This window comes from Perognathus longimembris, chromosome 10 (assembly GCF_023159225.1).
Source record: "Perognathus longimembris pacificus isolate PPM17 chromosome 10, ASM2315922v1, whole genome shotgun sequence".
NCBI lineage: Eukaryota > Metazoa > Chordata > Mammalia > Rodentia > Heteromyidae > Perognathus > Perognathus longimembris.
Genome location: NC_063170.1, coordinates 13,229,496 through 13,257,269, shown reverse-complemented (window position 1 = coordinate 13,257,269; position 27,774 = coordinate 13,229,496). Strand labels below are relative to the sequence as shown.

Genomic DNA, 27,774 nt, shown 5'->3' with positions numbered 1-27,774 from the left:
CAGTGCTGCAAGAAAAAAAGCCTTTTATTTCTGAATTGCCCCTGGAAAGATGGATAATGTTATTTCTCTTGACATAGGGCAAGTACCAAGTTAAATTGCTCAAGAGACTACAAAGAATGACACATTATTAAAATGTTTTAGATAATTCTGTCTTACTGAGCAATACAATCCAAATCTTTTATAAATACTAGATAAATCAATAATCTTTGTTAGAATGTGAACCAATTCTTTTAGGGTAAAATTTTTTAATGTATATGTTTTTAATCATTCAAGTTTTTAGAGAGAAGTACTGTCACATCACTTCCTCATGGGTGATTAGTCACAGAAGAGATATTCTCTAGTGCATTTCTAACCTGGGCTTCAAAACCCATGCTTAAAAATGCAATTATGTACTGAAATTTTTATGTGCCACACACCATTCAATGTTTGTTTGAGTATAAGGAAATGAACAGAAAATGTCTTGTTTATATAACTAAATTGTTGTATGCCTTAAAATGAAAAATCTTTAGATTATCAGTGGTTTTTACACTTAAAAATACCGGTTTTTAAATGCAGGGATCGTGGTTTCTGGTTAGACATTAGCAATGTGAGATACTAACGTCAGCAAAAAATGACCTGAAAGAAAGTATTGATTCTGTGTCTGATTTTATATTTAAGCAGCCAATGGCAAATGCCCTCAAAATGGAATCAGATGTTTGTAACTTAATACTTAAGAAAAATGATGAGTGCATGTTTTTTTTTTTTTTTACTTTTAAGTATTCTCAGTGCTGCCTGGCTTAAGACATAAACTGATGTAAAAATAAATGACTGCCTGCATAATTTATGTAATGTCCTGCTCCTGATCCTGTTTGTATTGATTTTTCTAAAAGGCTTTTGTGGCCACAGGAACCAATCTGTCTCTCCAGTTTTTTCCGGCCAGCTGGCAGGGAGAACAGCGACAAATACCTAGCCGGGAATATGTCGACTTAGAAAGAGAAGCAGGCAAGGTAGGAAATATTTCTTTACAACTTAAAATACTGTGGATTGTTTTTATTAGAGATTATCTGATGGCTTACATTTTAATAAAGAAATTACAGGTCTGGTTACACAGGCATATGCTCAAATTTGTTTTCATTTTATGCTATAATGATGTAATACAATTTTGTAAATGACTATTAAATTTTATATTATTCTGTTACTGATTTCATGTGTATAATAATTATATAAAGTTAACCCAAAAGGAAAGTAATATGCTTTTCTACATTTAATATTCAAAACTTAGTTGCATTAAAAATATTAACAAGCTGGCCCATACCTATAATCGTAGGTACTCAGAAAGTTGAGATCTAAGGATCATGGTTCAAAGGTAGCCTGGGAAAGAAAAGTCCATGAGACTCTTATCGCCAATTAATCACCAAAAAGCAAGAAGTAGAGCTGTGGCTCTAGTGTTAGAGCACTAACCTTGAGGGAGGGAAAAAAAAAAAAGAACAATACTTCAGGGACAGCACTCTGGCCCTGAGTTCAAGACCCAGAACTGGCAAAAGAAAAAATGTTGGCAAGAACTTTTTTTGTTTTTACTAAAATGTATGAGACAACAGTGCTGTTGAAAAATGAAAGAGAGAAATGGGGGGAAGTCCTTTAAGCTTGAAAATAGTATTATTTAGAAAATAAGTAGTATTTAGAAATAGTTCCTGAATAACTTTCTAATTCTGTTAATTTAGCAAATCAATTTCAAAGAAAAATAAGGTAATTTACCTTGGAGAGTTTTCATGTTTTGAGGAAAGTTCCTATGAATTCATATTTACATGTTGGAAATTTATCAAGTTATAAAAGACAGAAATGTTTAAGCTTAGAGCTGTTAAAAATTAAACTAAATGTAGTATACTAAGGGGTCGTGTTGGGAGAGGTAGAGGAGAATTATGAATGGGGTGACATGGATCAAGATGCATGGTACCTATAAACCAATTTGTTGAATAATAACCTCTTGTACAACTACTTAAAGATAATTTAAAAATTTTTTAAATGTATTCTATTTTGGTAACATTTTAAAGTATTTAGTGTTTTTCCTGTGTTGTCATACCCATGCTTTCAACTTAATAAACAAAATAATTTTTTCTATTAGGCGGTAAGGATTCCTATTTTTGTGTGTATAAAGTGAAGAATTATTATTTTTCTTTAACTTTATGAAGTTAGGGTTGATTTTTTTTTATGGGTAACCAACCAATTGGAAGGTGAAGATTGTAGGACTTAAAAATGAGCAATAAGCAAATAATTTACTTTTCTGTGTATTAGTCTCTTTAACTGGAAATTTTAAAGCAAATGTTGCAGATGTTACTATTACTGGGTCTTATAGGGGAAAGTTGGAAACTCATTGCAGGATTATTTTATCTTTTTATTGAACATATGTATGAATAAATAATTTTTTTTCTGTTCAAAATACTTCCTTAGATCCAGGTTTGGGGGGCTGAGATAAGGAAGGCTCTCCAGCCCAGGAGATCGGAGCCAACCTGGGCAACATAGACATACCCCTTCCCCCCTTGTCAAAAAAGGAGAGAAGGAGAGGGAGATGCTTAAAGGCATATGTATACACGCAAATAAAAAATGATCTTAGCTCGAATATTAATTAGTGTAAGATTTTAAGAATGACCTTTTGGCTAAACACTGACAGTTCATGCTTGTAATCCTACTTATTCAGGAGGTTCAAGTCAAAAAATTACAGATTCTGACTCTAATTAGCCAGCAAGACTCTAGAGATCTGGAGGATCAAGGTTCATGGACAGCTTGGGCAGAAAAAGAAAAAAAAATCACTTTCTAGCCTCCATTTCCAAAATAACCAGCAAAAAGCTGAGATACAGGTGTATCTCCAGGGATAGAGTGCCAGCCTAGCAAAGGTGAGGCTGAGTTCAAACTCCAGTATTTCCACACAGAAAAAATAGTCTTTAACTTCAATTTCCTTTGTGATGAGCAAGAAATGTTTCTCTGTCTCTCTCTTTTTAAAATATTATTTCTCTGTATTTTAACCTTGGTGTACTAAAATTGTTGCTAAAACTTTTTGATGTCAGTGTTGGGGCTTGAATTCAGAGCCTGGGGCAATGTGCCTTAAGGCTGATGTCTACCACTTGAGCCATAGCTTCACTTTCAGCATTTTGCTGATTAGTTGGAGATAAGTGTCTCATAGACTTTCCTGCATGGGCTGATTTCAAATCTGGGACCTCATATCTTAGTCTCCTGAATAGCTCGGTTTATAGGTATGAGCCTATAATAATTTTTAGCTAGGAAATTTATTCATGTTGACTTTAGAAGTCTCTCTTTTAAAAAGGGGAGGGGGGACAAATAGTACTTATTTTCGGTTTCTCAGGCTTACTCTCTGTTGCAGCTTCTTACCTGTGTTAATAGTGTGGTATGTATTTAACTGTGTAAACTCGATGTAACAGTTTTCTACTAATGATAACAAATGGTAGAAATCATTGTCTTTCACTCAGATATAAATTTGTGTTTATGTATGGGTCATATATTTCACAAATTTAACTTTACCAACATCTGTACTACACCAGCAGGATCTACAAGATAAAGGTGTTTTTGTTTTGTTGTTGTTGTTTGTTTTGCCAGTACCAGGGTCTGAACTCAGGGTTTCACATTGAAACACACTTCCAGCTTTTTGCTGATTTTTTTGGATATAATAGTCTTATCGATTTGAATGCCTGGCTAGCTGTAAATCTTAGTTCTCTGATGTCAGCCTCCTATGTCGCTAGGATTATAGGTGTGAGCCATCCATGCCCAGCTAATAAAAAGCTTTGTATGAGGTGCAGGGGTGTACCTCAAGTTATATATTGCAAGCCCTGAGTTGAATCCTTAGTTACCATGCACACACAAAAAACCCAAAATGTATCGTAAGGTAAAAATACCTGTAGTATATATTGCTGTGTATTAGTGGGATAAAGTACTCTAATGAAGTGAGGAAAAAAGTATTGCCCTGTGTTTTCTCTGAGCTCAGACTGTGGGGTCTTTTTCTCTGGTCTCCACAAAATAAAGGAACTTCCTCAAATGCTAATTGTCTCTCTTTGTTTTATCAGGTATCAGTTGAATATCTCCTTTCATATTCTTTCAATGTAGTTACCTCACAAAGCAACTTATTTCTCTTCATTGATCAGTGAGTAGGCATATCTAAAATTTTAAATAGGGTAGTCTGGATAAAGAAGTTCATATTTGGGCAGAAACCTAAAGGAGGTTAGGAAATAGTTACTTGGGGGAAAAGAGGTTCCGGACAGAGAAAACCCCACCGTAAAGACCCCAGAATGGGAGAATGTACTATATTCTGTGTAAACAGCAAGCAGGCCAGAGTGACTAGAGTAGACTGAGAAAGGGGAGTAAAGGATGAGATCAGGGAGATGACGGATGGTAGGCCATATTATTCTGATGGTAGGTAGCTTAATGGATTTGAACAGATGAAAGATAGGGTCTATGTCAGGTTTTGACAGGATCACTCTGGCTCTGGGTTGATTAAATAGACTGTATGGAGCAAAAGTGAAGAACAGAGACCAGTCTTGACATCTCTCAGCAAGAGAATAAGGTGGGAGGAGTGGAGGCTTAAGAGAGGGGTGTGTGTGTGTGTGTGTGTGTGTGTGTGTGTGTGTGTGTGTGTGTGTGTGTGTTCTAAGACAGCCAACTGGATTTGTTTATGGACTGGGAATGGTATATGAGAAAGAGGAGAGTCTTGAATGACTCCACATTTTTTGGCTAAAAGCAACTGGGAATATGGGTTGCAGTCATGAGATGGAGTAAAGAGCAGATTCCATCAGATAAGGGCTTGTGAGTTTGTGATAGTTTGTCACATCTTTGGTTTGCTTACCACCCACCCCTTACTCCTGAAGCTAAGGCATTGCTTTTTTCTGAGTGACCCTTCATCTTTTTTTATTCAATAGTCTTGCTGGGCATTGGTAGCTCACCTGTATAACCCTAGCTACTTAAGTGGCTAAGATCTAAGGAGATCACAGTCCAAACCCAGTCCAAGAAGGAAAGTCCAGTTAACCACCAAAAAGGCAGAAGTGAATCTGTAGCTCAAGTGGTAAAGTATACCACCCTTGAGCAAAGGAGCCCTGAGTTCAAGTCCCAACACTGGCAAAGAAAAAAGATCTATTAATAGATTACTAGCAAATCTCTTAACTACTTTTTAAATTTTGATACTTTTCACTTTATAGATTTTTTTATACTTAAGACAAAAATCTTTCACTAATTTTTTTCCTTTTCATTACATTTTTTAGACAAATTCTCATGAGCATAAAATAGCAGAGTGCTAGACAATATATTTTAGTTGAATACATTAAATATATTTTTTGTTATTATTAACAGCATTTGATTTAATGGATAAGGACAGAATCTTGTTTTAAATGGCCTGCTCTAGTAGTCTCTTGACTGTGCTTCTGCATCCTTTTGCTTACTGCCTGCAAGGTCTTTGTACCAAAGTAAATATGTGTCTGTTTATATCCACAGTTTGGCAGGGTTTACAGGAATCCTTGATGTTAGCTTTGAGAAATCTCTTCATACTCAGTAAGTTCCTTCTTCATTTTACATAGTCTAGTCGTTCCAAATAAATTTTTTCTGTGGTAAAGCTTTGGAATGCAGTTTTTCCTGAAGAGAAATATAGACCTTACAACTAGTTTTATCATATCTAGATTTTAAATATTCAGTTCAGCTAAAATATATTTTCTGGCATTTAGTTATTGACAGTCTAATATATTGTAATGACCTGATTTGTAAATATTTTAAGTATGTTGCTACTAAATTATAAAATTTTAAATGGAATTTAAGGGCTTATATTTTTATTTTTATTTTGTTTTGATAGCTATGCTAAGATTGGACCCAGTGGCTCATATATATTAAGCCCTCTACTACTAAGTACATCCCTAGCCCTTGCTTTATCTTTATTTGTCATTTTTTTAAATCAAGGAGAAGAGAGTTGACTAATTTTTCTGAAAAATAGTTTTAAAAGAAGTATTCTATAATCTTCCCAGTTTAAGTTTCATAGATTTGCATAAAAAGGTGAATATACTTCTGTAGTATTTGAATATTTTATAGTCTTTTCTCCTTTTTAATTATATTGTTCACATTTTGGTATAAGGTAAACATCTTTAGTATAAAGGCAAAAATTTATCTGAATTATATCTTACTTTAGAAAAGGCAGAAATAGCTGGGGATATGGCCTAGTGGCAAGAGTACTTGCCTTGTATGCATGAAGCCCTGGGTTCAATTCCCCAGCACCACATATATAGAAAATGGCCAGAAGTGGCACTGTGGCTCAAGTGGCAGAGTGCTAGCCTTGAGCAAAAAGAAGCCAGGGACAGTGTTCAGGCCCTGAGTCCAAGCCCCAGGACTGCCCCCCCCCCCAAAAAAAAAAAAACAACACCACAAACCAGCAGATTCAAGGGTCTCTTGTTGGGCTGGGAATATGGCCTAGTGGCAAGAGTGCTTGCCTCCTAGAAAAGGCAGAAATAATATGTCTGACAAGAACATCTGTGGATGTTATGACAATTATGACTGTTTCCTGCCTCTGCTTTCTATCCCAGTGTCTTTCAGTAGGCTCCTCTATCCCAAGATTCACTGCTTCTTATTTTCTCTTTTAATTGCAGTTTACAGTCAGCATTATTGAAGGATATTGTTTGCATACAATGAAGTTCACCTGTTTTAAGAGTACACTTCAGTGATAAATGTTCAGTCAATAGTATAATCACTGTCGCAGTTAGGGTGTAGACCATTTCCATAACCGCATGCCTTTTGCTGGCACTATTCTAATTGGTATTTATATACATGTCCTGATAATTTTATGGCTCTCATTCTGTAGGCAGGAAAATATTGATTCTCCTGCTCCTCACTGGTACTGGAACTTGAACCTAGGGCCTGGGTACTGTCCCTTAGCTTTTTCAAAGACTCAAGGTTATTCTACCAATTGACCCATATCTTCACTTCTGGCTTTTTGCTGATTAATTGGAAATAAGAGTCCCACAGACTTTCCTGCCCAGGCTGTCCTTGAACCTTGATCCTCAGTCTCCTGAGTAGCCAGGATTACAGTTTTAAGTCACCTGCACCCAGCTAATATTGGTGAGTTTTAATGCTCCTCAGCTTGAGTAGGTTCAGAGACTGTTATTTTGCTTCTTAGATTTGTTTGTTTTTCCAGTTCTGGGGCTTGAACTCAGGGCCTGGGTGCTGTCCCTGAGCTCTTATGCTCCAGACTAGTGCTCTATCACTTTGACAGCACCAGTTCTGGTTTTCTGGTGGTTAATTGGAGACAAGAGTCTCAAGGGACTTTCCAGCCCTGGCTAGCTTCAAACTCTTCAGTCCTCAGACCTCAGCCTCCTGAGTAGCTAGGTGTGAGCCACCAGCACCTAGCTTATGTTAGATTTCCAATCTTAGGGCTGGGAATATGGCCTAGTGGCAAGAGTGCTTGCCTCATAGACATGAAGCCCTAGGTTCGATTCCCCACTACCACATATATAGAAAATGGCCAGAAGTGGCACTGTGGCTCAAGTGGCAGAGTGCTAACCTTGAGCAAAAAGAAGCCAGGGGGGCTGGGGATATGGCCTAGTGGCAAGAGTGCTTGCCTCGTATACATGAGGCCCTGGGTTCGATTCCCCAGCACCACATATACGGAAAATGGCCACAAGTGGCGCTGTGGCTCAAGTGGCAGAGTGCTAGCCTTGAGCAAGAAGAAGCCAGAGGGGCTGGGGATATAGCCTAGTGGCAAGAGTGCCTGCCTCGGATACACGAGGCCCTAGGTTCGATTCCCCAGCACCACATATACAGAAAACGGCCAGAAGCGGCGCTGTGGCTCAAGTGGCAGAGTGCTAGCCTTGAGCGGGAAGAAGCCAGGGACAGTGCTCAGGCCCTGAGTCCAAGGCCCAGGACTGGCCAAAAAAAAAAAAAAAGCCAGGGACAGTGCTCAGGCCCTGAGTCCAAGGCCCAGGACTGGCAAAAAAAAGATTTCCAATCCTAGGTTGTCATTCCTTTGCTATCCAAAACTTGACTGAGCTTCTTCCCACCATGGTAGGTTGAGTATGTAAGTGTTTTTTAAGTATATGTTTTATCACTGAGCTATAACTCTTGCCTTTTCTGGGCCATAGGCTAATAAGTACAATGGCTAACATAATCATAGTTGCATGAGAGGCAAAGATAGAGTTGGTTGTGTGGTTCAAGGCCAGCCTGGACAACAAGTGATCATGAAACAAACCCTAGCCCAGTCTACAAGTGACCATGGCAGTATGTGTCTATTATCCAGTTGAGGAGTTAAGAAGGTCACTACTGTGGTCTCAGGTGAGACCACACCCAAAAATTTTAACAAAATAGGGCTGGGGGTATGTCTCAAGTAGTAGAGTGCCTGTCTAGCAAGCATGAGACCTTGAGTTCAAACCCCAGTACTAAAAAAAAAAATAGTTATAAACATAATACCTCTTTTTTGTTTTTGTACCAGTACTAAGGCACAAAACTGTGGGCCTTGAGCTCTCTTTCCTTTTTTATTCACAACTCAGGCTCAACCACTTGAGTCACACCTCCACTTCTAAATAAATCAGTATATATTGTACAGTGTATATTGTATACCTCCACTTCTAAAATCAGTATATATTATACAGGAGGGATTAATTGTAACCTCTATACATGTATACAATGTACCCTATCAGCCTCACCCCCACTGTCATTCTTCTTTATTCTCCATCCCCATTCATTCATTCATTCATTCATTTATTTTTGGTTGTGAATTCTGGGCCTGGGCGCTGTTCCTGAGCCTCTCCGTGCTCAAGGCTAGTGCTCTACCACTTGAGTCACAGTGCCACGAACAGTTTTTGAGTGGTTAATTGGAGATAAGAGTCTCACAGGGACTTTTCTTCCCAGGCTGGCTTTGAACCTCAATCCTCAGGTCTCAGCCTCATGAGTAGCTAGGATTACAGACATGAGCCCCTGGCGCCCAGCTGCATATATTTAAATATTTAGACCATATTTACCTTCTCCATTCACCTTTCTTCCTCCATCTCACAGGCTGCTCCCCACAGAGCCTGCTTTACTTTCCTGTCTTTTAGTCATTCATTGGTTTTCATTTATTTATTTTTGTGCCAATAGTGAGGTTTGAACTTAGGACTTTGCATTCTTCCTTACCTCCTCCACACCTCACAACTGGCAGCCTACTACTTGAGCCACACTTCCACTTCCAGCTTTTTTGCTAGTTAATTGGAAGTAAGAGCCTCTATTATTTATTTGACTGGGCTGGCTTCATACTTCATTCCTCAGATCTCAGCCTCCTAAGTAGCCAGTATTGCAGGCTTTAACCACTGGTGCCCTGCGAAAGAGATTTGGGTTTGTTGTTGTTACTGGTTTTTGAACTCTGGTCTTCATGCTTCAGGTACTCTTATGGCTGAGCCATGCCTCATGGCCTTTGTTTTTTAAAATGAATATTTTACCACATGGTTTCACCAAGTGTAAATATCCAGTTAACTGGGGGATTTTTGCTTTGTTTTGAGACAATCTAACTGGGACCCAATGTGAATTTGAATTTGAGGTCCTCCTGCCTCATCCTTCTAAGTGTTCTGATTGTAGATCATGCCACCACTCCTAGCAGGATGGTTTTTAAGGTATTAACAGTGTGCAGTCATGATCATTATCTAATTCTAGAACATTTGCAGAACTCGATGCCATTTGAAATACATTTTGACAACTACAAATAGCTTTTTATGGAAATTGCTACTAGGTACTGTGTTCAAATGACCACAGATTCTCAACACTGCGCCATATACTGGTGTTTCTTACTTGATTTTAGATCTATCCTTTGTGAGTTATTTTGTTTTATTTTATTGGCTGGTCCTGGGGCTTGAGCTCTGGGCCTGGCCACTCTCCCTGAGCTCCTTTTTGCTTATGGCTAGCGCTCTACCAGTTGAACCACACGCCTCCTTTTGGCTTTTTCTGTGATTAATTGGAGTCTCATGGATCTTCCTGCCCCAGCTGGCTTCAAACAAACCTCCATCCTTGGATCTCAGCCTCCTGCTGAGATTATAGCTAGGATTACAGGCATGAGCCAAACAGCGCCATGCAGTATTGGGGTTTGAACTTGGTCTCAAGGCTGGTGCCCTATCACTTGAGCCACTCCTCTAGCCCTGCTTTTCTGATAGTTATTTTAGAAAGAGTCTTGTGGACCTCACTGCTTGGGATTGCTTCAGATCTCAGCCTCCTCTGTAGCTAGTATTACAGATATGCACCACCCGGCTACATCTTGTGGGGGTTTTTTTTGTTTGTTTGTTTTTCATAGCTGAGGAAACTGAGACCAGAAAGCCTAAATAAGTCTTTAGAAATTATGTAAACCCTTTCCTAGATAAAGCCAGGATCTAAGGCCGGGTTGTTGTTTGTTTGTTTTTTTTTTTCTTTTCTTTATAGTCTGTTCCTTGTAGTATCATTGGTGCTATAAATTGAATAAAGTGCCACAAACAGTACCATCTTCCAAAGCCTTATATAAAATTACTTTGGCTTAGAGTATTCTTCCTATTAGAATGAGAAAACATTGGTATTTTAATGTGGTCTTTTTAGATTTCTGTGTTTCTCTGTGTATATATGTATGTGTGTGTATAGATTTATTCACTTTTATTAAGTAATTGTATTGTACAGAGAGATTTCAATTCTGTAAGTCAGGTCATGAGTACAGTATATCACGAACAATTTCATTTTGATGATTTCAGATACTTCTAACCTTCATCTGCTTTCTTTTTAACCTTAATCTTGGATTGTTTTTCTAACTTGTGGTGTTAATTTTTGTGATTAATAATCACATGTGCACTGCTATGCCTGCCTGACGAGAAAACTGAAATTTGACTCCAAGGTGGTCTACAGAAAATAGCACCTATTTCATCATTACTTTTAAAAATACTTTTGTTTTGTTAAAACAAGGCTGGCCTTGAACTCTCCCTCCTCCTGCCTCAGCTTCCCAAGTGCTGGGATCATAGGAGTGAGCCACTATGCCTGACCACTTTTTAAAATCTAAAATAAGAAGCAGACCAGGCTTGTTGGTTCATAGCACCATAGCACCAGTGCATTTTTGTGCAGGCATGCTGCTCTCATGTTAAAAAGGAGATGACCATCCTCAGAATGTCTATGAAATCTAAACTGTTTATCTCCTATAGTCAGTGTGCCACTGTGGTACTAGTTGTTTCTCCATTTATCCTCCTTAAAACTGCAAGTCTGTTTGTTGGCTTCTAGCATCATTTTACAGAGAATAGTTGCTTTGGGGGAAAGAGTGCATAGAAGCAAATTTTATGAGTCTTGCCTGTATGAAATGTTTTTATTCAGTTCTTGTACTTTATAATAATAAACTTGGAATGTTCTAGATTTTCATTAAGATGACTTTGTTCCATTACCTTCCTTCCATCCAGTGTGGGAGATAAGTAGAGGAAATCTTCTGAAAGGTAGGCCAAAACCAAAAAGACAGAAATCACTGTACACATTGGTTACTGAAGGTCACATTTACAGGTGGTAGACACCACAACCAGCAGCACATCCATTTATTGGATATGTATTTGCATACACACACATAAATTTCAGACATATTTAGTTTTTTTATTTTATGATTTCTTTTGTGACCTGTAAGAAGTAGACTGGCAAATTATACTAAATCACTATAGAAGAAGCTATTTTTATACTTAATGTAACCCAGTTATGATTCAGAGGCAAATGTGACTGATGACTGGTGATTATCTGGCAATTGAGCAGCTGACTGTGCATTTGTGAACAGAGAGGGACACATGGCTAAAGGAGGATGAGTCAGAGCCAAGTATTTTATAAAGGAAATCTTTTAAGTAGTCTACAGAATGATTACAACTAAATGGCAGGGTACATAGTTCTTCAGTGGAATATCTTGTTTTTCTGGGTGCTATGGTCATTCCAGCCTTACTACTTGTCTGATGATTCATTGGTTTGTGGGTAGGAACAACTGTTCATTGTCTGGTGGAAAAAGGCTTGTTTGCCTTGGAAAAAAAAATACCATATAAAAACATCAGTAGAAATGTATATGTAAGGAATCAGTATTTCTGTGATGATCTAAGTTTTACAGGTGTTGACTTATCTAATTTTTACTGAAGGAGGCATTATTTTGTCTTCATTGAAATGTAAACAATCTAATGCCTATAAGCAAAAGTAAGTAGTTTGAGGGTCAGATGTGGTGGTAGCACACTCCTGTAATAACTTCCAAGAAGCTGGACTTCCCTATTCAGGCTGGCTTCAAACCATAGTCAGACTTCAGTCTCCGAGTAGCCACAGTTAAACAGGTATGAGCCACCAGTGTCGGCGCTCAAATTGTAAACAAATGTCTTTCCTAAATCTATGTAATGCCATGTTGTACACTTTTGTGCCTTTTGTGAGTTATTTTATGTTTAAAATCAGGGATAGGACCAAGGGAGGGAGGTAGACGAATGCAGATAGTAAGGAGGGGAGGTTGTAGTCATAAAATTCAATGCATGTCCTACAAAATTAAGAGTGCTTGCCTTGTATACATGAAGCCCCAGGTTCAATTCCTCATCACCACATATATAGAAAAAGCCAGAAGTGGCACTGTGGCTCAAGTGGTAGAATACTAGCCTTGAGCAGAAAGCCAGGGATAGTGGTCAGGCCCTGAGTTTCAAGCCCCAGGACTGGCAAAAAATTTAAAAAAATAAGAAAATTGAGGGAAGGGGTTGTTTTGGGAAGGATGGGGGAGAATGATGAAATGAGTGGTACTGATCAGGTGTATAATATTCATAAATAGCTTTGTTGAATGGTAACTCCTTTGTACGACTACTTAAAGATGATAAAAATAAAATCCGAGTGCTAGTGACTCATGCTTGTAATCCTAGCTACCCAGGAGGCTGAGTGAAATCTGAGGATCACAGACTATAAAGCCAGTCTGGGCAGGGAAGTTTGTGAGATGATCTTCACCAAACTACCAAAAAAAGAGGCTCAAAGTAGAGATATGGCTCAAGATCTGGGAATGTGGCTTAGCAGTAGAGTGCTTACCTAGCAAGCATGAAGCCCTGGGTTCAATTCCTCAGTACCACATAAACAGAAAAAGCCTGAAATAGGCTTGTGGCTCAAGTGATAGAGTGCTAGCCTTGAGCAAAGGAAGCTCAGGGTCAAGCCCCAGGACCAGCAAGAAAAAAAAGAGAGAGATGGCTCAAGTGGTAGAGCACCAGCCTTGAGCACAAAGCTCAGGGACAGTGCTGAGCCCAGAGTTCAGGCCCCATGACCAGCAAAATAGTAATGATAATAATAATAATGCAAAAAATAAAACAAATGGCCCCAAGTATAGTATTAGGCTGTTGAAGGGCAAGGCTGGGATGTGCCTTAAGAAGTGTGTGTGTATGTGTGTGTGTGTAAGTGTAAACATAACTAATTGTGCATGCCTGTATGTATATAGAGTTCATGATGATTTACTTTAGCATCTCATTTGTCTTTTTTAGTTAACAATTATTGTAAATATATGCCCACATTAAATAGCTTTCTTTTTAGGTTAAATAGAGGTTTGTGTTGTTTTGTATTTTGGTGGTACTAGGGTTTGGGCTTGGCCTCACACTTGGTAGACAAAGAGCACACACTTGGTAGATCATTTGGTGCTCTATCACTTTTGCCATACCTCCAGTTGGGCTTACTGCTAGTTAATTGGAGATGGAATCTTGTGATGTATTCTACTTGAGATGGCTTCTATTCATGATGTTCCAAGTTGTAGCCTTCTGTGTAGCTAGGCTTATAATAGGCATGAGCTAGTGGTGCCCAGCATTTTTCATTTTTAGAGACAGGATTTCGTTATTTAGACCGGACTAGCCTCAATCTGCCAGTCTCCTGCTTGTACCTCCCAAGTGCTGGAATTACCACTGGCAAGTGGTAATAGAAATCTTTCTTTAAAATTCACCCTACACCAGGCACCAGTGCCTCATACTTGTAATCTTAGCTACTCAGTAAGCTGAGATCTTAAGGTTGCTGTTCCACGCCAGGCTGGGAAGGAAAGTGTCTGAGACTCATCTTCAGTTAACCACCAAAAAGCTGGAAGTACAGCTGTAGCTCAAATGGTAGAATGCTAGCCTCAAGCAAAAAAGCTCAGGGTCAGTGCCCCAGGACACACTCACACACAAACACTCACGCACACACACACATGCATCACTGTAGTTGATAGAAAATTGGTATAGAGAAAAAAAAAAATCTATCAGGTCTTGGTAGGTCACACCTGTGATCCTAGCTATTCAGGGTACTCAGAGACTGAGATCTGGAGAAGTGCATTTTGAAGCCAGCTCAGCCAGGAAAAAGTCCCAGAAACTCCATCTTCAACTTTAACTTTAAAATGACCAGTGAACAGCCATACTGGAGGCATGGCTCAAATGGTAGATGGCCAGCTGAACAAGTCAGTGTCCTGAGTTCCAACCTTGGTGCTAGGAAAGAAGAAAAAAAAATGATTCTACCTGTTCTGTTCTACTAATCCATATTTGAATATTTATTGGGGTTCTAAGGAATAATGGTTGTTCCTTAAAGTTTTACTAGTACCTCAATTTATAGACTACTTTTGGAAATAGAAGTCCTGCTTAACAGTTGACTGAGACCTAAGGTCCAATAGTTCACTTAGATATATAGTGCATCAACAAAGGGAACATTTTTACCTTTCACCATTGAGCATCTCTCATGTTTTACTCTTACCACTGGCTGTTCATAATTCAGCTGGGGTTCTTCTACCTCACATCTAAAAGTTGGACTTCCTCTAGATTCTTCTTCCATCCTCCCTTCTTGAGGAATCTCTTCCTTTTTCCTCCAGTGTCATTGGTGTCTGCCAGATGTTTAATATCAGTACAGATTTCTACTCAGGATACTGGAATCTCATATGTAGTTGTCTACTCAAAATCTCCATTTGGAGATTATCTAACAGTCAAAAAAATTGACAACATTTTTGACAGCTTTATTGAGATAAAACTCACACATCATAAGATTCACTGTGAAATTATACAGTTCAGTAATTTTTAGAATATTACAGATGTTCACTCATCACTAATTTCATATTGGCCAAAAAGAAATCCCATACCGATTAGCAGTCATTCCTTCCTATCCTCAACTGCTAACTTCCTTTCTGTCTCTCTAGATTTGCCTATTCTGGACATTTCTTTTTCCTGCCATCTTTTACTTCATACTGTTTTCAAGATTCAATTATAACATCATTCCTTTTTATGACCAAGTGTATTAATGATACTAGACATGATAGAACAGGAATGAGCTTGCCAACCCTACACTGAGGGCAGTGGATTTGAATCTATAAAGAATATGAATAGCAATCTATAGAATATGAATATGAATACAGTACCACAAATATTGATCATGAATCGATTAACCAAGTTTTGTTATTCAAGCTTTTGCCTTTTTTAAACATAACTTTATTGTTATTACTAAGGTGTTGTACAGAGCATAGAGGGATTATCATTTCATAAGTCAAGTAATGAGCACATCTTCCTTTGCTTTCTCTGTCATTTTTGCCTTCTTAAAAAAAAAATGGGTGAAGGCTGGAAATATGGCCTAGTGGCAAGAGAGCTTGCCTCATATACATGAAGCCCTGGGTTCGATTCCCCAACACCACATATATAGAAAACGGCCAGAAGTGGTACTGTGGCTCAAGTGGCAAAGTGCTAGCCTTGAGCAAAAGGAAGCCAGGGACAGTGCTCAGGCCCTGAGTCCAAGGCCCAGGACTGGCAAAAAAAAAAAAAAAAAAAAATGGGTGGGAGCTGGGAAATGTGGCTTAATGGTAGAGTGCTTGCCTAGCATGCTGGGGGTTTGATTTTTCTGTACCACATAAACAGAAAAGACTGGAAGTGGTGCTGTGGCTCAAGTGGTAGAGTGCTAGACTTGAACAATAGAAGCTCAGGGACAGAGCCCAGGCCCTGAGTTCAAGCCCTAGGACTGGCAAAAAAAAAAAAAAAATGATGAGGCTATAATTAACCTTTTGTGAAGTCTAAGCTATTTTGTTGCTTGTGTGATTAGGTACATCTACTCATTTTAAAGACTTTATGGAATCCATTTTGTATAAAATATTTTACTGTTCTAGAACAATGGGTTTAATTTCTGAGTCATATTTTAACAAATTTTCTTTTCAAAGTTTGAAGTAGGCGGCATCATTTTCCATGAAAAAGTCTTTGTGTTTAAATTACATTATTTAATTACATTACAAAAATGCCTTAAGAGACAGAATTATATTTTCTTCATACTTTGAGGTTTGGTATTCATGGATGTAAGAAAGCTCCAAATATTTACTTTGAAGATCTGTGCATAAAACTGCATTCATTTCAATATGAGCATCTAAATAAATCACCATCAGGATCATCTAATGTTATTTTTAATTAGGTTTCTAGACATTAGTCTTAATTATAAATATAGCCATTTTCCTAGGTCACTTAGGAATTTCCCAAAATGGATCAGTAGCTTTCTTTGTCATGAAAGAAGATTTATAAGGAAGTAGTAAGTGAGCTTTTAACAAAATTAAGTAATTTCATAAGGGAAATTCTTTTTGCTTTGGAAATTAATATGAATAAGCTAAGAGACTGTAGAATCTCCAATTCTAAAAGATAAAAACTCAATATAAAATCTTATTTTAAAGAATGTGAAGTTAAACTTTATTAGATGAGAATTCTGTTCATGATTAATGTATGAATTTAAAACAAGAGGCTTTGTTTGATAGATGATGTTATATTTATCACTTGTACTTTTAGAAGGAATAGATGGAAGCCTTCATTAGAGATGTAGTAATTAAAGTTATGTTGCTATGAAGTATAGAGGGATACTGTTTTTAGGTTTCATGAAGTGAAGTTGAGGTTGACATAGTCACTTGTTAGACTAGATGAACACTGATGGAGTTTTAAATTCACCACCTAGAAGGGAATAAGCACTTATCAGAACAGAAGGAAGTGTGTGGTTAAACCGTTTCAGCTATAACTGTAGACTACTTCCCTTGGTCCAAATGAGAGGAAGGATGGAACTTTATGTTTTGGGAGGGTTTTTTCCCTTAGTATCAGTAGAAATTGGTTCAGGATGGTTTATCAAAAACAAAAAAAGGTGTGCATAGCATGGAGGGGAAATGATACAAGTTGTAATACAAAGTATGAAGACATAAATTTATTTTTCAGGTGTCTCAGGTATAATTTTTCTAGCATATTTGTAATTATTGGTAATCAGTTCTTATTAAACACCTCTCAAGGGGCTGGGAATATGGCCTAGTGGCAAGAGTGCTTGCCGCATAAACATGAAGCCCTGGGTTCGATTCCCCAGTACCACATATATAGAAAACAGCCAGAAGTGGCGCTGTGGCTCAAGTGGCAGAGTGCTAGCCTAGAGCAAAAGGAAGCCAGGGACAGTGCTCAGGCCCTGAGTCAAGCCTAGGACTGGCCAAAAAAAAAGAGAGAGAACTGTCTTACAAATCTTGTTTCATGTAGGTAGTAACAAAAATGCCAGTTTCTAGGTCCCAAGGCATTGGAATTATCCAAAGAAAATATATTTGGTGTAAGTGAATAAAAAACTTTGTATATAAAGATGTATCTAGTTATCTGGAGTTTTGAGGGGGAATTGTGTTTTGGTTTTCTTAATTTTTTTTGGTTCTTTTTTTGTTTGTTTGTTAAACTAAAAATTAAGGTGTCACTATGTAGTCAATCTGGCCTCAAACTCATGATCCTCCTGCATTAGCCTCCTGAGTGCTTTTTTAACTGAATATTTTCCTATTTTCCCTTTTTGTGCTGGTACTAGGGCTTGAACTCAATTCCTGGCACTGTCCCTGAGCTTTTTTGCCCAAAGCCAACCATTTACCACTTGAGCCACATCTCTACTTCCAGTTTTTTTGGGTGGTCAATTGGAGATAAGAATCTTATGGACTTTGTTTCCCAGAATTTGAACCTAAATTCTCAGATATCCACCTCCTGAGTAGTTAGGAGCCAGTGGTATAAGCTACTGGCACCCAGCTTCTTTTTTGTGTTTTGTTTTTGAGATACCGACTTGCTAACTTTGCTTGTACTGGCTTCATATGTAACATTGTCCTGCCTCAGCTTCCCCAAATGCCCTAGGTTTTTCAGCCCAGCACAGCAGAGTAACAATCCTTTTACAGCACTGATAGGTTGAATATGATTGAAGGATACAGTTTATATATGTGTATAAACCATAATTGTGGCAGTTAAAACATAAACATATAATTCTTTTTTTACTTGCATTTAAAATTTTTTAATTCTTTTTTTTATTTCCTTGCAGTACTAGGGATGGAAACCCAAGCCTTATATGTGCTTTGACAAGCACTATATTCCCAGTGGCGTAGTGGCTAGAGTGCTTGCCTTTTATCATTCTTTTCCCTTTAGTTGGCAGTAGGGTTTGAACATAAGGCCTATCACTTGCTTAGGTAGGCCTTCTGCCACTGATCTATGCTCCAAACCTTTGTTGTTGTAATCCACCATGCCCAACTTCTTCCATTGAGATAGAGTCTGATGAGCTATTCATTCTTTTCCCCAAAGTAGCTAGAATTTATAGGCATGAGCCCATAGGTGCCCAGCCTCTTCTGTAATTCTTCATTTCATAAGTTATATGTTTTGTTTTTTTAAAAAAAAAACTACAGTTGACATAGTAAGCTTAATCTTGTCTTAAACCTGATGACTTTTCAATAGTTTGCTTCCTTTTTTTGTCTTAGGTGTATTTGAAGGCTCCTATGATTCTGAATGGAGTCTGTGTTATCTGGAAAGGTTGGATTGATCTCCAGAGACTCGATGGTATGGGCTGTCTGGAGTTTGATGAGGAACGTGCCCAGGTATGGTAACTGCAGGCTTTGCTGATTGTAGCCCTTTATTTAGCATCCAGTCTTGCTTTAGTCTGGGGATCTGTCTTACCTAATTTTTATTTTATTTTACTTATTTTTATTTATTTATTTTTGCCAGTCCTGGGGCTTCCACTCAAGGCCTGAGCACTGACCCTGGCTTCTTTTTGCTCAAGGCTAGCACTCTACCACTTGAGCCACAGTGCACTTCTGGCTTTTTCTATATATATGGTGCTGAGGACTTGAACCCAGGGCCTCATGTATAGGAAACAAGCACTCTACCACTAGACCATATTCCCAGCGCCTTACCTAATTTTTAATAATATCTATACATATCAGTGGCTCAAACCTATAATCCTAACCAGGAAGTAGAGATCAAGGAGATGGGGAAAATTCATGAGACTCTTTATCTCCAAAAACCACAAGTGGAGCTGTGGCTCAAGTGGTATAGTGCTAGCCTTAAGCACAAAGGCTAAGGGACAGCACCCAGGCACTGAGTTCAAGCCCCAGTACCTTTCACACACACACACACACACACACACACACACACACACACGGGAAACAAAGATAAGTATAGAAAGTACTTTGTTGAAAGTACTAGTGTTGAGGAATCATGGAAATGTTCAGAACTACCTTCTGGTCCTAATATTGGGAAAGTTTTTCCACTGGTGGTTCTAAATTAATCTACAGTAATCTAGTGGTTCATTCAGTGTCCTCCCCACCCCCCATCTGCTTTGGAGACTTACAAACCCAGTAGATGGTTCTTTTAACATTTGTTCTTGATCTTTAAAAACATTATAGAGGGGCTGGGGATATGGCCTAGTGGCAAGAGTGCCTGCCTCGTATACATGAGGCCCTGGGTTCGATTCCCCATCACCACATATACAGAAAACGGCCAGAAGTGGTGCTGTGGCTTAAGTGGCAGAGTGCTAGCTTTGAGCAAAAAGAAGCCAGGGACAGTGCTCAGGCCCTGAGTCCAAGCCCCAGGACTGGCCAAAAAAAAAAAAAAAAACCATTATAGAGGATGAGAACTGAAAACAAAATGTAAGAGTAGCACTTTTGTAATGCAAGAGTGAGGAACTTTGGTATAACCTTTCCCAAAAAGGCCTTGGTAAATTGAACAAAGGTTGTTTTAAAAAAAAAAAACAAAAAACTTAAAGCCCTCATTTAAAGTCTCTGGAAAATCAGAGGCGAAGTTACTGAATTTTATCTTCCCCAGTCTATGTTCCCTCAGGTTCTACCTTGGATGGCAGGGCAAGCCATGGTGCTTTCTTTTTTTTTTTTTTTTTTTTTTTTTTTCCAGTCCTGGGGCTTGAACTCAGGGCCTGAGCAATGTCCCTGGCTTCATTTTCCTTAAGATTAACCCTCTACCACTTGAGCCACAGTGCCTCTTCTGGCTTTTTCTATATATGTGGTGCTGAGGAATTGAACCCAGGAATTTATGTATATGAGGCAAGCTCTCTACTGCTAGGCCATATTCTCAGCCACAGCTCTTCTTTCTTATCAGGGAGAACTGACTTTAGAGTAGAGCTTGGAAAAAAATCCATGTACAGGAATGTGGAAAACAATAGACATTTTATTGGCAGTCTGGCAGTGTGTAGAAGGCGTGCCTAGCAAGTGCCGGGACCACAACCTCCACCACAGAATTAGTTCATTAATTAATTAAGAGTCAAGGGAAGTGGAAGCAGAAGGATGGTGAGCCCTAGGCCAGTCTGAGTTACATAATAGCAAAGACCTTGTCTCAAAGATTAAAAATAGATTCAAAGTTTAAATTATTTTATAGTGCTGGAGATCAAACCTAGGTCCTTGTACATGTTAGACATTCTACTACTTGAGCTGTTCCCCAGCTCTGATTTTACTTTGTTCTTGAGAGAGGCTCTTTCTTGCCACTACCTTTGCCAACACTGGTCTGAAGCTCTCTTATTATTTTGTTCCCACCTCTCAGGTAGCTAGAATTATAGATATGCATAACCATAGCTGGCTCAAAATTTAAAATTCTAACCTAGAGTTTGAACCAAGGACCACACACTTGCTAGTCAAGTGCTTTACCACTTGAACCTTGCTCTCAGCCCTTTTAAATTTTGGGGAAGGTCCTCACATTTTTGCATGGGGCTAGTAGTACTGACTTTAAGCAAAAAAAAGCAAAATGAGTAGGAGGCCCTGATTTCAAGTCCCAATTTTGGCACCAAAAAATATCCAAACAAAGGCAGGGCATTGTTCAAGTAGAGTGCTTACTGAGCAAGCATGAGGCTCTGAATTCAAAACCTCAATACTCTAAAAGAAAAATAATCCAGGATTGATTTACAAGTTACTAGAAAAATTGACATGTATTCTATATAGTATTTGGATACCAAGGTCCTTACACAGTTGTATTTTTGTATATCAGCGCAAAAGGACAAATGATGTAATCAATCCCCTGGTCCTTGTGGTAATTAGCATCACCTCCCCCTACACGGCACACTGCATCCTCACCTCTAAACAGCATGTATTACTTTTGTCCACGTGTGTGTATGTGTGTGTTCATACAGCACATGCTGTTTTGTACTCTTGAGACATTTGTGAAATTCATCTGTATTGGTATGTTACAGTTTTTCGTTCTCGTTGTATTCTTTGTTGATCAAGTACTTTATCAGTTCTACTGCTAATGGCCATTTGGACAATTTCCAGTTTCTGGCTACTAGTAATGTTTCAAATATCTTTGAAAAAGCGCCAGCTACAATACAACTCTTTTGTCTGCTTTTCTGTGTGTTTTCTCTCTGTGAAAATATATTCTTACTATAATGTAGTTGTTTATGTATTTTGAATAAGGTACTGTGGTATTGTGGGAGAAAGTTCTCCCACAAATGAAGATAACTTGAATATAATTGTAAAGCCTCAAATATCAATAGTTTTTTTTAACTGATTATATTTTATCACTTTGTTTAATTATTGATATAAATTTCTTTGTGTTGTGTTTGTGTCAGTCCTAGGGCTAGAAATCAGGGCCTCGGTGTTGTCCCTGGGCTCTTTTTGCTCACGGCCAGTGCTCTACCACTTGAGCCACAGTGCCACTTCTAGCACTAGATACTAGAGATAAGAGTATCAAAGACTTTCCTGCCTGGACTGGCTGCAAACTGTGATCCTTAGATTATAGCCTTCTGAGTAGCGAGTATTATAGGCATGAGCCACCACCACCCGCAGTATAAATTTTTTTGTAGTCCTTATATGCTTGGTTTTGAATGAAAAAATGAACACATTTGGCATATCACCACTGAAGAATCAGATTTTCATCTTAATTTTCAGCAAAAAACAAAAACTAATCACTACTCATTTGCCAAGAAAATCACATTGTAGGAACCAGGTTGGTTTCAGGGTAGTTCTTCAAATAAAGTTTTCAAGACGGTCAAAGAGAATGTAGTGCTATCATACTTTTATTCTATATCAGTTTTGCCACAAAAGTATTATACTGAGTTACTTTTAAATGTGGTTATACTGTTTGGGGATATTTATAAGTTATATGAGTTAAACGACAGCAGAATGTTTCACTTCTTTGGATGCAGTTATGAATTACATGTGTGCTAGAACTAGTTCTCGTAAATTTATGTAGTTTATTTGTTTAATTCAACGAATGTTATTTTTATATTGTCTGTTCCACCAGCATTGTACTTCCATACCAACATAAGAGCCAACAATTTCATCTTCATTAGCTTTTAAGTTCACTTTAGTTTGTCCACCACAAAATGATGTGTCATCTTGAGTATAATGGCCTTTCAAATGTTTAACTCTGTGATTCAGTTAGGAAAATAGAAACAATGTTGGAATGAAAAGATTTCCAGGTTGAAGTACCTGATGGTACTGATGTAAAACAAATGTCCTTTAACAGATACCCTTAAGTTGAATGTAAGGTTCTTCTCTTAAAGAAGCCAACATACAAGCAGCTTTATTTTCTTTGTATAGTTACAAATATACAAAAGTTAATTTGGGGGCTGGGGATATAGCCTAGTGGCAAGAGTGCCTGCCTCGGATACACGAAGCCCTAGGTTCGATTCCCCAGTACCACATATACAGAAAACGGCCAGAAGCGGCGCTGTGGCTCAAGTGGCAGAGTGCTAGCCTTGAGCGGGAAGAAGCCAGGGACAGTGCTTAGGCCCTGAGTCCAAGGCCCAGGACTGGCCAAAAAAAAAAAAAGTTAATTTGGAAGTCATTTGATTGAAATGAAGGCAACTACTCATCGTCTCTCCAATTTTGCCACTAGTTAGAGTGTGAATTCTGTTCACTGCACTTCTCCTTTGTCACTAGAAAAGAACAAGACAGAAGTTGGAACCAGGGGGCTGGGGATATGGCCTAGTGGCAAGAGTGCTTGCCTTGTATACATGAGGCCCTGGGTTCGATTCCCCATCACCACATATACAGAAAACGGCCAGAAGTGGCGCTGTGGGTCATGTGGCAGAGTGCTAGCCTTGAGCAAAAGGAAGCCAGGGACAGTGGTCAGGCCCTGAGTCCAAGGCCCAGGACTGGCCACTAAAAAAAAAAAAAAAAAAAGAAGTTGGAACCAGAATCACTCCTTATTTTACTGTAACAAGCATACTTTTTATTATTTTAATGAAGAAAAGCCATGACCATTGCGAGAGTACATAGTAGTCACTAATAACTTTCTTAGGGAATTAGATCACAACTCATGTTATATATATTCTCATTTTTCCCTCAAGTTTTCTTCTATTGCACTTAATCATAGTGGGAAGTTTTTAATGTCTTGGTTAATTATATTTATTTCTACCAGCCCCACTGAACTGTAGGTTCTTTGAGAACAAGCACCATTCATTCCCACACATCATATCCATGACACCAAGCACTGTGACCTAGACATATAAACATTTGGAAACAAATGAATAAATTGTACATGAGCAGAAATGAATGTCTCAGTTGATTTCCAACTAATAGCCTTTGGGAACTATGACAGCATTCTTTTGCAGGTGCGTCTGACATATTTTCTGATGAACAAAATAAAGTGAACTTTAAGAAGCCAATGAAGGGCTGGGAATATGGCCTAGTGGCAAGAGAGCTCGCCTCGTATACATGAAGCCCTGGGTTCGATTCTCCAGTACCACATATCTAGAAAATGGCCAGAAGAGACGGTGTGGCTCAAGTGGCAGAGTGCTAGCCTTGAGCAAAAAGGAAGCCAGGGACGTGCTCAGGCCCTAAGTCCAAGCCCCAGGACTGGCCAAAAAAAAAAAAAAAAAAGCCAATGAAGATGAAATTGGTGGCTCTCATGTTGATATACAAGTACAAATGCTGGTGGAGCAGACTGTATGAAAATACAGGATGCTGAGTCAAATGTGGGAGCGTCTGTATATCAATAAATATTTGTAAAATAACACACTCAGGGCTGTGTAATCTTATGAAATTCACATTATTGTAAAATATTACTGTGTCTACATTACTTGTAAGTTTACTGAGGCTTAGGGAAATGAGATACCTTGCCTTGGCTCTGAAAGCTAGTTTTAAGTGCATCATTAGAACAGAAAGGAGGTGGTAGATTTTATTTTGGTGAGCAGGATAAAGTAAGGAAAGAAGACAACAGTTAGTACAGACTATTATTTCCAATGTGAAATACAAGGCATGAAAATGTCCTGCTGAACTTTTCTTTTTTAAAAGTACTCCCAACACAAGTAGTTGTGTAAATTATTTGGTGTTGATATCTTGAGAAATACACTACTGTCCGTTTCCTCTTCAAAAAATTAGAGATGAAAATCAAAATAGATATTTTATACATTCTGACAGCAGGAGGATGCATTAGCACAACAGGCCTTTGAAGAGGCTCGTAGAAGGACTCGTGAATTTGAAGATCGAGATCGTTCTCACCGGGAGGAAATGGAGGTGAGAGTTTCACAGCTGCTGGCAGTAACTGGTTAGTACTTTCCCCCAACTCTCAGGCTGTTTGTGATGTCTGTACATAATGTTTTTTTATTAGTACAATTTTGTCTTGTTTAATAATATTGTATTTGTTTGCTTTATATTTATTAAATGTAATTGCCGTAAAGAAATTTACTCTAATTTTATTATTGGTCTTATAGAAATTATTTCTTTAAAAGGTATATTTTTCTTAATACACTGGTGTAAATATCTTTTCTTAGTTATGAACTCAAAAAATGGGATTAACAGGTCATTTTTGTTTCTATTACAAATAAAATATAGATTCAGGAATTGACACAAAGTGTATAGCTTGTACTCTGGTATAGACTCTTCTTGATTTCACTGAATATTATATTTTCGAGCATTTCAGCAGTTCAATGCAAATTCCCTGAGTTACTTATTTATATAATTATTTGTTCATTTGTTTGCTCATTGGCAGTACTAGGGTTTGAACTGAGGGCCTTGCGCACTTGCTAGGCAAGCATTCTACTGCTTTGAGCAATATTCTTAGCCCTCAAATGTATTTTTCTACTCATTCATCAAAGTATAGTTTAAACATTATCTGGCCATTCCCCAGTCTTTGTAATCATAATTAGCCCTTATTTCTATTAGTGTTCTTACTGAGCAATGTATTGAAACAATTATATATGTGTCTGTTGATTTTTGTATTTGCCACAGTGTCTATCACAATTTTTTTACATTATTTATAGTTACAAAATGTATTTTTAAAAACCTATTATTCCTGAAAACTAGAATTACATGATAAAGTAATGACTCTAAACTGTGTTGTGCTGGATTCCATAGTAGAGACTAGAAATGTATAGAGGAAAATATGTGGCTTCTGTTCTTGGGAGAAAATGGATGTAGAAACAGGTAATTTCAGTGTCCTTTAGCAGCTGCTGTACAAATACAAGCTGAAAAAGGAGCTAGTGTAATATAGAGGAAGGAACATTTGAGTCTGCCTCTGTTTGGGAGGTGCATAAGAGAATACATCAGGATTTGTAGGTTTGCCAACTAGACAAGTTGAGGAAAACTTTTCCCAGCAGGAGTGTAACAGTGTATGCTCTACAAAGACATCACTGAGTAAGGGAGCTTGCCAATTAGTAGAATATGGGTCAGTCTTTCTGGAGGAGATAAATTTGTTAGAAGAATGGCTGACATTAATGGAACAGTTGCTTAGGAAGTGTTTATATGTAGTTAGCTTTTTAAAATTAGATAACTTGTTAATTTGATTTTTTTTAATCCCTAAAAAGTTTATATTCACTTTTTTTAGCTTGATTTTTTTAACTTCCAATGTTGTTACTTGAAAAAATGTTTTGGTGTGTATTTGGGTTTGTCTGTGAACAAAAATATAGTCTGTTGACAGGGGTGTTAAATAATTTGCTGCTAGATTGTTCTTTCAGATTGTCAGTGACTGAGAGAGCATGGACTTTGTTATTCACATTCCTGGTGCATTACTTGCCAGTTTCTCTTAAGCCTGAGTTTTCTCATAGAAATTGGTGTTAGAGTCAAATGGGAAATGCTTATAAAACATTTAGTATTGTGCTTGGTGTGTGTGTCTACAGTAAATAATAGCTCTAAAGTACTCCGTTAGTGCTAAAAGCTCTACAGCTGTGCTGGTTCCAGTTAATTGAATTACCTGGCTAACAAGAGCATCCTTTTAGTTCTCTAAAGTCTATCAAGGCAGTTTCCCTGCATTATGACTTAGAGCATAGAGAACATAGTTAAATTTTCATCAATCATTTAAGATCTGCTAGTCCCTTTAGAGAAATAATTTGAAGCATCAGTTCTGTTAGAGAGCTATTATCTAGAAAATTGGGGCCAAAATCTGTCTCCAGTGGGGCACTGGCAATGTAGAGAGCTTTGGGGTTTACATGTCTTTTGGCACTTTGTGCACGTATGTATTTTCTTTTTTGTTCATTTTTTCCCCCTATACTGGAACTTTAATTCAGGGCCATTTGCTTGCTAGGCAGGCACTCTTAAGCCACACTCCAGCCCCTTATTTTCTCCTTACTTGTTTGAGTAGGGTCCATTTTTCAAATCAGATCTTTTTGTTAGGCCAGTTTGGACCATAGTCTTCCTATTTGCCTTTCCTTTGTTGCTGGGATGTCTAGGATTACCTCTATGAGCCATCTTGCCCTGCTTGCTTGCTTGATCCCTCCCTCCTCTTCCTTTTTTTTTTTTTTTAAAATAGGGTGTGATCAGTACTGGTGTATAGTTTACCAAGTGCTCTCCCACTTGAGCTATGTCTCTGTCCTGCCTTTCTCTCTTCTTTACCCCCTTCCTCCTCATAAACATTTTCTAATATCAGCTTATTTTCTCCCAGTTTAATCTTCCTAAAATTAACAGTGGAGGAAAAATGTTTCTTCCCTATAATTCATACATCTTCAGAAATTCAAGCATCATCTAATCACATTCCTTACAGTTGATGAAAATGAAAATCCCAGAAAAATTATTTGACTTGCTGTCTTTCAAATAGTTGATTAACTGACGGAAACATGAGGACTTAAACCATAGTTTCTGAACCAGGAGTTCACTAATACAGCCTATAAGTCCAAAAGAAAATAAAACCTGCGAGGAGAAGTTAGAAGCTATTTGACTGGAATTGAAAGACTGAGATAGAAAAAGAAAGAAAGAATCCTGGTTCCAGAAGGTGATCCTGATGCCTGCCTAGAGACAAGGCTCAGGAATATCAGGAACCCAGTCTTTGTAAGTCTGATAATTTGGCAGTACAGAGGCTAGGGGATATCCACTGTGATGTGGATAACCTCTAATCCTGTCATACTGTAATGGTGCTGCTCATGAGCATTTAACGTATGTATAAAGTTAAGAACTACTTGGGAAGCTGACTGCTGAGGATCATGGTTTGAAGCCAACCTGGGCAGGAAAGTTGGTAAGACTCATATTTCCAGTTAACTACCAAAAAGCCAAAAGTGGAGCTGTGGCTCAAGTGATAAAACTATCCTTGGATTAAAAAAAGCAAAGGGAAATGCCTAGGTACTGAGTTAAAGCCCCAATATTAGCACTAGGAAAAAGCATGGGGGTGGGGGAAGGGACAGGGGAGGAAGGCCCCTGCACCAGTGGCTCACACCTCT

At 38.2% G+C, this 27,774-nt stretch overlaps 1 protein-coding gene across 2 annotated transcripts in view; it reads left to right on the top strand.

Moving 5' to 3' along the window:
• Positions 1-27,774, top strand: part of Cbfb (core-binding factor subunit beta) — a 44,621-nt gene that overhangs the window by 7,262 nt on the left and 9,585 nt on the right. Inside the window, exons 3-5 of one of the 2 annotated variants that reach the window (XM_048355376.1) lie at positions 870-986; positions 18,665-18,781; positions 24,548-24,643. In XM_048355376.1, coding sequence (XP_048211333.1) covers positions 870-986; positions 18,665-18,781; positions 24,548-24,643 — 330 coding nt within the window. Of the gene's footprint in view, positions 1-869; positions 987-18,664; positions 18,782-24,547; positions 24,675-27,774 lie in introns of both variants that reach the window. The other variant, XM_048355377.1, reaches the window with a different exon arrangement.